Source organism: Quercus robur, chromosome 12 (genome assembly GCF_932294415.1).
Source record: "Quercus robur chromosome 12, dhQueRobu3.1, whole genome shotgun sequence".
In the NCBI taxonomy this organism is placed as follows: Eukaryota; Viridiplantae; Streptophyta; class Magnoliopsida; order Fagales; family Fagaceae; genus Quercus; species Quercus robur.
Window position 1 is genome coordinate 18593961 of NC_065545.1, and position 13449 is coordinate 18607409.

Here is a 13449-nt window from a genome sequence, read left to right on the forward strand (position 1 = left end):
TTTTTTTTTTTAAATAAAATACTTATTTCAATGGTTATAAACTATTGAAACTTATCTCAAGATACCTTTTGCCAAGGGTTAGGTGCCTGTGGATAAAAGTAATAAGCAAACTTTAATCTATATTTATGTGTATATATTTCAACGGTTTATAATAATATTTTGACCTTTATTAACCGTTGACAAATGTGTAACACTTTTTTCAACGGTTATATAGGCTGTAGAAAAATGTTCTCGACACAGTTTTTAATAACGGTTCTCTACGGTCATTCCAACCGTCGAAAATACTTTTTTCGACGATTTTTAGTACTTTTTTTTACGGTTTCAACTGTTGAAAATAACCAAATTTTTTGTAGTGAACATATGATTCATACATGTACAAGGAGATTTTACAATGCAAATTTTTCTCAGAAATTCCTAAACAGTACAGCTACAACTCCTTCACTTAATTTGTGGGCACAAAGATGTATGAGATTTTTTAAAAGAAATAAAGGTAGATTGCTGCTTGGTGCTTTTGCTGCTTTTGTTGCTTGTGTTACTCTCTCTTATGTGAGAATACAGAGAGTACCATACACAGGACGAATCCAACTTGTTTCCATTGAAGAAGTCGAGGAAAGGAGGGTAGACAAGCGCTGGAACATATTAATGCGTTACAGCAAAGATTAAGTACTCCCTTTATCAGACCCTAGAAGTCTTCAAGCACAATTCATAGTTGCAAATGTCATTAGAGCATTGCATGTCAGGTTAAGACTTGAAAAGGATTGCAAGGTAAATGGGCATTCATGTGAGAATCCAGATTTTAGAGACTATAAGGCAAGTCACGAGTGGGAAGGAGATAATGGAGATGAAGATCATGTTAACTGCTTTGAAGAAAAGAGCATTCCTTTTAAGGAGGATCATAAACTCTCGATATGGAAACCTAGTACCAAACATTTGGATGGAAAAGATTGGGAAGTTTATGTGCTGGATTTAGGCGGAACAGGAGAAAATTCAATTAATTCTAGAATTTATGGAAACCTATTAGATTGGGCATATTGTGGGTCGACATATAGCAAGAATTTATGTAAGGTTTCGCTGGAATATCTTATGTTTCGGCCATTTATTAACTATGGAGCCCTTTCCAGCTTTAATGCCTTTGGTGGAGTGCAGTTGGGCTGCTTCGCAAAAATGGTATAATTTTCTTCTTGTTGATGTTTGATACCATGCGTTTAAGTCAATTCATTTTTGAGAGTATGTTTAAGTTATTCCAGTAGTTCCTTTTTGAGAGTATGTTTAAGTTATTCTAGTAGTTTGCAGTAGTTTATTTGTTTTGTCCTTAGCAGTAATTGTTTTATAAATCCATATTCAAACCCAATGCTACTAATAGAATTTTTGAGTGGAGCTACTCCCTTAAGGGATTGAATTTTTTTGAGTTTATATTTGGATTTGTGAATCTGAGTGTGTGTATATATATATATATTCTTTTTGTCTTTCTTTTTAGTATTGGTCAAACAAAACCAAAAGTGGTTGAAATTTCTTTTTGTGGTGTCCATAATTGTTTTGAAAATCCAAATTCTGCTACCTTGATTATTTCCTACACATTTACAGTTATATAAAGGTTTAGTTTTATGTTTTTCATGTCAAATTATAATAATGTTACATTTGGTTTCAATCATAGGAACGAAAGAGAAGCAAATCGTATTGGATTAATATTAATGGCAATCACTGGATATGATCCTCTAATGGCATATGAAGCATTCGATAAGATGGGTCAATCTTATGATGATAACGTACTTATAAGGTTCAAAGATATGAAAGAAGCGTATAACTTGTACAAGGAAGAGAAATCTTCCACAAATTTGCGAAGCTAGGAGGATGCTTCCGAAGTGGAAATCTTAATGCTTGTTTGCCTTCAAAAAATACTAATTGCATGGAGAGGATAAATGCTCTATCGTATAATTCATTCTTTATTTAGAAGTATAAGTACAATCATCAATCTGATTAATTTTGATTTTACGAAGGAGATTTTTTATAGTCTTTTATTTTATATTGAATATTTGAGCCATTAAATTTTGTAATAGAATCAATAGCTCATTTTTTGGCGTCTACTATGTATATATGTCAAGGGTCTTACAACTATCATGATCTATTTGAGGACAAACATTGATCACAGTTGTCAAAGGGCAAGGCAGACCCAAACTGGTATGCGTTAAGAAGGTCTATAAAACCATGCCCTACGGTGCTCATCAGACAACTAGACAAGAAGTAAAAAATAGAGTTTTTTACATATATAGCAACATGCACTTTATACTTTTTGTGCATATTTTTGCCTATACACTACATCACAAACGACCACAAAATCACACCCACGTACAATCAAATATCTCCACAGATTGGATAGTTTTGTCTAGAAGCTGAAGTAAGTGAACCTATTTTAAGTGATCTATATATATATATATATATATATATATATATTTATATGTGGGTTAGTTGACCCAACCCAATTTGGTGAGGATTTTGTTATGTCCAACCCAAGTTTGCTCTAAGCCCAACCCAAAACTAAGTCCATCCCACTCTTTTTGCACACTAACCCTAATTTCCAAACTTATCTCTTACACTCACAAAACTCAAACCCAAGTTAATTTCCAATCCTCTCAGGCCCAATATGAATGCAATACCTGGAAAATCACAATGTTAACTTTTTTAATTTTAATTTTATAAGAAAAAACCTTTATGAAAAAAAAGATCGGGCTTGGTTCTGGTCTGGGTATCCATGGGTAAAAATTCAAATAGTAATCTATATCTATATATATAATAATAGGTGAAGTTAAGAGAAACTCAAATTAGAATTCCAAATTAGAGTTCCAATTTTGTGCCATGTGTCCTAAGTTATTTATTTTTAAAGAGTATGCATGAGGTTACGAGTTAGTTAAGTACAAATGCTTAATGGGTATTAGGATCCAAGTATTCTTGATTAATGTTTTGGGTGAAGTATACCCAACCCAAACTAGGTTCAACTTCCCTAAATCCAGGTATGGCATAATGGCACAACCCAACCATGTCACAAATTTCCATGCCATGTATATGAATTCAAGAAATAAATTAAAACCATTGACCCTATCAAATAATAAACAATAGAACTTTCATCCCTAAAGAGACTTACCTTTCCATGTTTCCAATTCAAAATTGTGCTAAAAGTCCACAAGGGAATGAAGACAAGTAGCACATTCAACCGATGCAAATAGAATAAGGAAGGGAAGGCATACACAACTTAGCCAACATATGCGAGTAATCCATGTGCACTTCAACTTGCCAAATGGAAACTCCAAAAGGATAGTGCAAACAAGGAAATCCACCAGAGTTTTTATTTACAGTTTGACATAACTAGACTTGAAATGCTTGTACAACTTAAAATACCAAGAAAAGTTGCAAAGACATCAAATGGGAAAAATTAAAGTATACTATACCTTATACTTCATTTAGGAGTTTATAAAGGAATGAAATGAGTAAATAAATGATTGAAATGAGGAAATAGTGAAATGTAAGTAATTTTGTTTTAGAACTTGGAATTAACATAAAAGAAACAAATGGCTTTTTGTTGGAGCTAGGATTCATTGGTTTTGGGTCATCTGGGTTTTCATTGTGTTTTGTTGCTAAAACAAATCACTTGGGATTTAACAGTATTTTTGTCTATTTATATGATCATTCCCCTATTCTCTCATCTTATTTCCCTCTTCTTATCCTATTTTTACTGAGTGAGTCATTATGCATGGTCACTACTAGTGCTATAGAGAATTGGTACTCTTTCTCTCCAATTCAATCTTTGGAATTGATAGAGTTTCCGCCAACATTTCATTTAGGAGATCCATAGCCACCTTTACCCGAATGTAAATTTTCCATTTTCCAATTCATTAATTTTTTTTTGTCATATATATATATATATATATATATATATTTTTTTTTTTTTGTCATATATGATACTTTAGCAAAATAGTTTAGTAATCGAATGTAGTTTTCACTTTGAGATTTTGATGGCTTTGTGTGTGTTTTAAATTGATTAGTAAAGCTGTGATTTATATGTATGTATGTACACACATGTCTCTTTATGTAATTGATGTGATTAAAATCTAACAGTAGAATTCATAAACTCCATTGTTATAAAGTAAAACCTAATGAACAATGGAATGGGTGTGGCAGTAGGCCTAGTACTTTTTACTTTTTCAATCCGAGATTATGAGCATGTTTGGTTTATCAGTTTAAACAGTAGTGTTCAGTGTTTAAACACTGAACACTAGTGTCCAAAAACAAAAAAGGACGTTTGGTGTGTCATTCCTGTTCAGGGATTGTTTGGAAAATAGTGTTCAAAAATCAGTGTTTAAAATGATATTTTTGAAATCATCTCTAACCTGTTTTTAAACAACAAAAACTAGTGTTTTAGTGGCAATTGTGTAATTATGTTGAACATTGTATGGCCCACGTCAGACATCAAAGCTGTATTGTCTCGGCAGTCGCACCCATACAGTCCTGTTAGGCATTAAAAAAATATTTTTTGAATAAAAAAATGTTTATTTTGGTTAAAGGTGTCAGTTTTTTCACTTTATTTTTAAATCAAACACACATACCAAACACATTTTTATGTTTTTTTGAACACTAAAACATGTTATTTAAACTATGATACCAAACACATTTTTTTGTTTTATAAACACTAAAAACACGTATTTTAACAACACTTTTTAAACTACAATTTTCACATCTTTTTAAACAACAATTTTTAAACTCTATGACCAAACGGGCCCTATATCTCTGTAAAGATGTGCTTAGACATTCTCTGCTTGTCCTCTCATATGCTCAAACCCTCCCCCACCTCCCTCTCTAGGCTCTAAGCACTAGGCACTAGGATTCTAGCTTCTCTTATTGTTTTTGGAATTAGCTTCCGGTGCATCATGTGTTTATTTAACATCAGATTTAACGTGTGATGGTATTGTGTTAATCAATTGAAAGGAACATACTATTAAAAGAAAAAAAAAATTCTAGTAAATTTAGACCAGGATTGATTTTAATCAATTATTATATTCTAAAAAAATTGATAAATTAATAAAGTAGTTAATCAATCACTGCTAGGAACAACTGAAACGATCAAGTTAAAATAATTGGTGTCATTTATGTAAATTCAAGAAATTGGGAAATTAAAAAGGAAAAGATAATAGTAATGACTACTTGTCTAATAAGAGCTTTCATGTTAGTGCTGTTTGTGCTTGAAATAGCATGGAACGTGGAGTAATAGAATAATATATATATATATATATATATATATATATATACACAAACACACAAAACAACACATCTTCCAAGAGTAAAAAGAAAACCTTTCCATTACTACTGCTACTAGCAAATACCTTTTTGAAACTCGCTGTACGATTGGCTCACTGTTCCCACCAATCCCAAAACCTAGCATATAACTTTAATTTTGTCCTAACCCTGACTATGTATGACTATAATGGAAATATTTGTTATGACTATAAAATGAGAATATTTGTTAGCTTCTAAGGGTGAGTTTGGTTCAGCTTTTTGAAAAAGTACATAATGAAAAAGTGGAGTTTTATAAAAGTGCATAATGAAAAAGTGGAATTTCAAAAAGCTGAGTGTTTGGTAAAAGCTGTTAAAAAGTGCATAATGAAAAAGCTGAGTGTTTGGTAAAAACTGTTAAAAGTGGCTTTTTGAGGGGTAAATGACCAAAAAGGACAATGTATATATAAGAGAATTTATTTCATACTTTTTTTTTTTTTTTTTTTATGTGAGTTTGTTTCATACTTAAATCAATTATTTCATCATACTTAAATCAATTTTTCTTTTTCTAAAAAAAATATTTTTTTCTCACCAATATTAGCTAATAATAACTTACCACTTAAGATTTATTATGAAAGTATTGTGAAAATATTGTGATAAAAATTGATACTAATTTTAATTTTAACATACTATTAAAATTATTTTTTTCTCTTTCTAAAAAAATTATTTTTTTCTCACTAATATTAGCTAATAATAACCTACCTTAAGATTTATTGTAAAAATATTGTGATATAATTTTTTTTCTCTCCCCACACACACACACACACACGGGCTCTCCTTCCCTTCTTTCTTTTTTTCTTTTTTTTTTTTTTTCCCTCTTTTTTTCTCCTCCACCCACGTACCCACACTCTTTTCTTTTGTTTTTTCCTTCTTTTGTTTTTTCCTTCATTCCTCTTTTATTCCTACCACACCAGCACCATCCAGAACATTCATTCCACAGCTCTTTCATCTTTTTTTTTTCCTCTTAAGCACTTCAGGCCAGAACAGTCGCTCTCTTTCTTCTTCTTTTTTTTTTTTTTTTTTTTTTCCTCTTAGCACTTCAGGCCAGAACAGTCGCTCTCCTTCTTCTTCTTTTTTTTTTTTTTTTTGTTCTCTTAGCACTTCGAAACGAATGAAGGAACCAGCTCTCCTTCTTCTTTTTCTATTTTTTTTTTCTTGTTCTTGGATCATCGGGAAGATTGGATGATCGGGAAGATTGGATGGTCAGTAAATCTCTCCCTCCCCTTTTTTTTTCGTCAGTCTTTTTGATCCATCGGAGGGTCATGATCTGCTGTTGTTCTAATTTTCTTGTTGTTGTTGTTGATCTGCTGTTGATCCGAAAGAGTTGTTGCTCTAATTTTTTTTTTTTTTTTTCTGTTCTTGATCTACTGTTTCCGAAAGAGTTGTTCTAAATTTTTTTTCTTTTTTTCTGTTCTTGATCTGCTGCTTCCGAAAGAGCTGTTCTATTTTTTTTTTTTTTCTGTTCTTGATCTACTGTTTCCGAAAGAGTTGATGTTCTAATTGAATGGGTATTTCCGTAATTTTACCGTAGCAACGGTAACCATCCAAAACGTGCACTGCGCGTTTTCATTTATGGACCCTCAGAGGTCCATAAAATTTTTCGCGTTTGTTCGCGTTTTTGCTCTATGCCCAAAACGCAACTTTTTGATAAAAGTTGCGTTTTGGGCTTGACCAAACGCAAATTTAGGGCTGGCTTTTTTTAAAAAGTGCTTTTTGAGCTGAAAATGTGGAACCAAACGGGCACTAAGTGTTGGAACTTGGAAGTTATATTATAATATCACGAGAAAGTTTATGTCAGTATTAAAAAATTAGGATTAGATGACCAAGCATTAACATTAGTAAGGGACATGGTCGAGAACCATTGTATGGCCAATTAACAAATTTGTAAGTATTCCATTCCCGTTAGACAGTGTCCACAAGAGGTGTAATTATTACACCATTAAAGTTTTGTTAATCCCATGAAACTCTTATGACATATTAAAGTGCCCACAATATTAATTACACCACTAAAATAGCATAATGTTAATTCTTATCAATTAAAAGAGTCGACTAAAACTAAAACAGTTAACTACAATCCCGTTTAAATTCACAACATGGATAACAAAAGAATCCCCCTAAGCACATGTTTTTCTTTGTGGCCAAGGAAAAATTATTAAGTACTCCCGGAGTACCATAAATGCGTACTCCCTCCTCTCACATAAATAGTGGGTCCCACCATGAATTTAATTAGTGAGACCCACCATTCATGTGAAAGGAGGGAATATGCATTTATGGTACTCCGGAAGTACATAATAATTTCCCGTGGCCAAGGGATGATGGGGCGGGAATGAGTTTTGTTTATGTTGTCCCTTCCTGAATGTGTGTCTATAAAATTTTAATTTAGTATATGTTTGGATCTGGATGAACTTGCGTTTGGCGTTTTGCTCTTTTTTTTTTTTTTTTTTTTTTTTTTTTTTTTTTTTTTTTTTTTTTTTTGCTGCTGCACGTGTTTCAGCTTTAGGGGGACAAAATGTACTGTTCACAGGTCTCACAACCACTTTATTCAGAAAAAAAATATATTAAAATGGGTTCCACAACACTATTCACACATTTAAAAATTATTTTGCTATAATGTTTTCAAGTTTTTGTAAAATAAGCTGTATCCAAACGGACCATTATTGTATACAAAACATATTTATACTTTTTTTCACATATTCTACTACTATAAATACTTTTGGATCACTTTGTTTCTTATTCTTTGTAGATCATAAATGGGGGAATGGAAAATACGTTTTTTATTTTTTTTTTGCAACAAATTGAATCCTAAAAAAAAAAAAAAAAAAAAATTGGTAACAAATTTACTAAATTGTACATTAAATCCTATAAACTAATAAAAATTTGATTTGTTTCACAAGAAAATAAAAGAAAGGACAAAATTAAACTTTATAAAAAAGTCTCAGCTCTATTGTTTGAAATTAACTATAGAAAAATTATTTTTAGGTTTAAAAATGAAGAAGAACATTTTCCTTTTTTTTTTTTTTTTTTTTTTTTTTTTTTTTTTTTTTTAACTTAGTTTGAATTGGGTAGGGTTTGGGTACCCATGGGACCAAGAGCTGGGGACAATGGCGGCTCCATAAATTTTCTTGAGGGTGGACATTAAGAAACTTTAAATTATACAAAATCTAATAAAAATAAAATTTTATATATTGAAAAAAAAACACAAATACATTAAGTTTTACAATTTTCTTCTACGAGTTTTCATATTTTGAAACTGTTGTACAATAGTCTTATTATCAATGCTACTACAAGCTACACCACTTTCAAATTTAAGTTCAATAAATCTTTTCATGGGCTTCTTCTTTTTGTTTTGTTTTGTTTTTTTGAAAGGCTTCTTTTTGTTTGAAATGGCCTAATATATTGTTAAGAAGAGAAAATTTAAAAAAAAAAATTTGTTGGATCTTAAAAAATTTAGGGTGATCACAAACTCGCAGTTTTTTAAGGTTAAACAAATCATAATTAAAAAAATGTGTATATATATATATATATATATGCCAAGCTGGCTTGTGTCCATTCTACTGCTTAGAGAGAATTTAGCCCCTTAAGCATGTGTGGGAAAATGAGTAACAAAAATGATAGATTTATTATTATTTTTTAGTACAGCCAGATATTATAGCTTAACTGAAATGAAAATAGCAATGGGATTCAACTCGGCCCAAGTTTGAACTAGCTTGAATTGGGCCAACGACAACAACCTGTTCAATTCATCTACATTTTCGAAAGCCCATCATCATCCCTGAAAAAGGTTAAAAAATCGAAATCTTTGTAAAAAAAAAAAAAAAAAAAAACGGTTAACTACGTTTGGTTAGGTTATCTAACCCTATCCCTAACCCTACAATCCCTATAAAACCCCTAAAACCCCACCCCTAAAACCCATCACTGTTCATTCAAAAAAAAAAAAAAGAAAAAAACTCAGTCTCTACTCTAGCTTTGAAAATGGCTCTCCGTCGTTTTTTGATCAAGTCTACCACTACCACTACCCCAACCCCAACCCGCTTTCCTCCACCACCACCACCACCACCCTCTGCTCCTACCACCACCACAACCCCAACCCGTTCTCCTCCTCTCAAGCCTCCACCCGCTCCATTTACTCGTCCCCTCCTCCTCCTCACTACCCATCTCATCCCTTCTACTCCACCCGCTCCATTTACTCCTCCCCATCTCCTCACTTCCCGGGCTTTCTCAAGCCCTGGGGAAAACTCACCCGCCAAGGTGCTTGTCCATCAGTTCATCGAAAAGATGAAAAACCATGTATCCGATTTGCCTTTTCCACCAGCGGTCAAGGCGGCCCTTCACACCATTTTGAAGGGCATGCTCTTTGCCGCTGGTGAAAGAGCATTCGAGCTGCTCGTGAGGGTCTTCCTCTGGCTCAAGGAGAAGCTCTTGACGTGGTGGAAGGGCAAGAAGAAGGCGGCGGAGGATGAAGAGTGAAGACCGAAGCATCTGGGTTTTTGTTTTTTTTTTTGTTTTGAGTAAAAAAAAATTACGGGCAATATATATATATATATATATATTTATAGGTTTTGAGTCTTTTAAGTTTTGCCACATTTCACAGTGGTTTTGAGTCTGTGACCATGGCTAATGGCGGTGTTTTGCCTAACATTTATCAGAATTTGTATACTGGGTTGTTAGGTTATGGGTTTTAACAGCTTTGTAATGAAGTAACTTTTTGTGTGATAATGAAATATTGTTTCAGATTTTCAATGTGTTATGTGAATGTTTTCTGGTTTCTTCTATGTGAATGTTTTCTGGTTTCTTCTCTGTGTTGCTGTGTATTTGGACTTTGTTGTCTTCCATTTTCAGTTGATTGAATGAAAACTGTTGAGCATCAGCATTTGGCTTCTCAAACGCCAAATTGTAAAATACATTTGGCATTTGGGCCCAAATTGCTCCAGCAACTGGATTGTTATTAATGCCGAATGGGTGTATGTGGCTCCGTCGGAGTGGGTTTGCTGCGTGGGTTTTTTTTTTTTGGTGGTGTGGATGGTCGGAGAGGGTGGTGTTGGTGGCTGTGCTGTGTTGGCGTTGGTCCGTCGGAGTGGGTTTTGGGTAAGTGGGTTTGCTGCGTGGGTTTTTTTTTTTTTTTTTTTTTTTGGTGGTGTGGATGGTCGGAGAGGGTGGTGTTGGTGGCTGTGCTGTGTTGGCGTTGGTCCGTCGGAGTGGGTTTTGGGTAAGTGGGTTTGCTGCCTGGGTTTTTTTTTTTTTTTTTTTTTTTTTTTTTTTTTTTTTTATGGTGGTGTGGATGGTCGGAGAGGGTGGTGTTGGTGGCTGTGCTGTGTTGGCGTTGGTCCGTCGGAGTGGGTTTTGGGTAAGTGGGTTTGCTGCGTGGGTTTTTTTTTTTTTTTTTTTTTTTTGTGGTGTGGATGGTCGGAGAGGGTGGTGTTGGTGGCTGTGCTGTGTTGGCGTTGGTCCATCGGAGTGGGTTTTGGGTCAGTGGTTTGTTGCCTGGTTTTTTTTTTTTTTTTGTGGAGTGGATGGTCGGAGAGGGTGGTGTTGGTGGTGCTGTGTTGGCGTTGAATTGTATATTTTTTTTTTTTTTGGTTCGTTTGAGGTTGTTGCTGGTGGTGCTGAAAGTTTGAGATCCGTACAACTCTGCCATAAACATACAGAGAATTAAAAAAAAAATTAATTTTTTTTATATTTTTTTATTTTAGGTAGCTCAAAGATTTTGTGTTAAGATATTTTTTAATCGAATAATGAAAAATTGTGCTTTGAGCACATTGAATTTTAATTGCTATTGCTATAAGATTGTGAGTTATAAACACAGCGCGGTTTTGTGAACTGGAAATTATTATTTTTTAAAATAGTGTTTTTAGATTGAATGGCCGTTTCTTTGTTAATCCCTTTCCAGAGCGAATTTGTATTTTTCAATTCGATTTTTAATGTAAAATGTTATGATACGTGAGTTCATGATTTGATTTTTTGTGTTGTTTGGCTTGTGTTTGTTGCTTCTCGTTGCAGTGGTGGGGTCCTTGTCTCCTATGCTGAGGCAAACTCGACCAACGGTGCTCCTGCCATTGCTTCATCTGAATCGGAGAACGTGAAAAAGAAGGTGGTGGTACTAGGAACTGGTTGGGCTGGAACTAGTTTCTTGAAGAATCTGAACAACCCCACATACGATGTTCAAGTGATATCGCCCCGTAATTATTTTACCTTTTTACCCCTTCCTGCGTGGTATTCTCAGTCTAAAACCCCACAAGCACACATAACACATATTCGGTATTCCCTGTCTAAAACCCTGAACTTCCAAAATTTAGAGCTTTCACTTTGCACAACCTCCTTCCATGGCGGAACCAAATTCAACCTTCAAACCCATCAAACCGAAGCTCAAACCCAAACCCAGAACCCCAAACCAAACCCCAGAATCAAAGTACTGGTCCTCCTTCAAAACCCACCAAATCCCAGACCTCATCTCCTCCATCACTTCCCTCACTTTCTCTCCCTCACCACCTCACTCTTTTGCCGCCACTCACTCCACTTCCCTCAAAATCTTCAATCCCCAAACCCTCTCTCCTTCCTCCACCATCTCCTCCTTCTCCGACGTCGTTTCCTCTGCCTCGTTCCGCTGTGACGGCCTCTTGATCGCTGCATCTGACCTCTCGGGTCTAATCCAAGTGTTCGATGTCAAAACGCGGACCCCACTTCGCAAACTCAGGTCCCACACACGCCCGGTACGTTTTCTCAAATACCCACTTCATGATAAGCTCCATTTGGTCTCTCTCTGGGGCGATGATGATGTTGTTAAGTACTGGGATGTTGCTTCTGAGACTCCACTTTTAGAGCTTTTGGGTCATAAGGAGTAAGGACTATGTGCGTTGTGGTGATTTTTCACCTGTTAGTCATGAAATGTGTGTCCCTGGGTCTTATGATCATACGGTTAAGCTCTGGGATGTGAGATTGACTGGGTTAGTTGCTACTGCAGGTGGGAATTCGGTTAAGATCTGGGATTTTATTGGAGGTGGGAAGATGGTTTATTCGATGGAGAGTCATACCAAGACGGTTACTTCAGTTTGTGTAGGGAGAGTTGGGAAGGAGAATGTTGAGGAAGGGAGGGAGCATAGAGTTTTGAGTGTGGGATTGGATGGGTATATGAAGGTGTTCGATTATGGGAGGATGAAGGTCACACATTCTATGAGGTTCCCAGCACCACTTATGTCAATTGGGTTTTCACCAGATTGTGGGGTGAGAGTGATTGGGAGTTCGAATGGGGTAATGTATGTTGGGAAGAGAAAAACGAAGCAGGAGAATGTGGGGAGGAGAATGTGGAGAGTGGTTTGAGAAGCTTTTGGAGTTTAGGTGTGGAGGAGGAGAGAAGGGTTATGAGGCCTTCATATTTTCGGTATTTTCATAGAGGGCAGGGCGATAAGCCTAAGGAGGGGGATTATTTGGTTATGAGGCCAAAGAAGGTAAAGTTGGCAGAGCATGGTAAGTTGTTGAAGAAGTTTAGGCACAAGGAGGCACTGCTGTCAGTGTTGGGCAATAAGAATCCGGAGAATGTGGTGGCGGTGATGGAGGAATTGGTGGCAAGGAGGAAATTGTTGAAGTGCGTTGAGAATCTGGATAATGAGGAGCTTGGGTTGCTGTTGATGTTCTTACAAAAGTATTCTACAGTGCCAAGATTCTCAGGTTTGTTGATGGGATTGACGAAGAAGGTTCTTGAAATGCTGGTTGAAGATATCAGGGGTTCTGAGGCCTTGAAGGGTCAAATTAGAAACCTTAAGCGGTCTGTTGAGGAGGAGATACGGATACAACATTCTTTGCAAGAGCTACAGGGTATCATTTCTCCTTTATTGAGGATTGCTGGAAGGGGATGAACCTTTATTGCCTTTTTGGTTTTTTATGAGGTAGTTGTATTATTTGATTACCTGCTTGCAGCTTTCTTGTCATGACAATTGATGTCATGAAATTTTGTTTGTGTTATTATTCATTTCGTTTTGTAATTTTTTGAGGAACTATAGTTACTCAATGAGATATATCATATCAAGCTTTTATTTATTTTTATTCATTCATCCCAATGAGGTTTTTATATGCCTCTTTTGTTGTGTTGTTCTGTGTTCTTAGAATAGACATACATGAGGTCTGTTATGTTGG

The 13449-nt window shown here is 35.0% G+C and overlaps 1 protein-coding gene and 1 pseudogene across 1 annotated transcript; both read left to right on the top strand.

Moving 5' to 3' along the window:
* The first annotated feature begins 9294 nt into the window (after window positions 1-9294).
* LOC126708228 (uncharacterized) lies at window positions 9295-9789 on the top strand. The gene has a single exon (XM_050408031.1). The coding sequence runs from the start codon at window positions 9295-9297 to the stop codon at window positions 9787-9789; it is 495 nt and encodes a 164-aa protein (XP_050263988.1).
* Window positions 9790-11319: 1530 nt separating this feature from the next.
* Window positions 11320-13352, top strand: LOC126709027 (protein SLOW WALKER 1-like; annotated as a pseudogene).
* The last annotated feature ends 97 nt before the right edge of the window (window positions 13353-13449 follow it).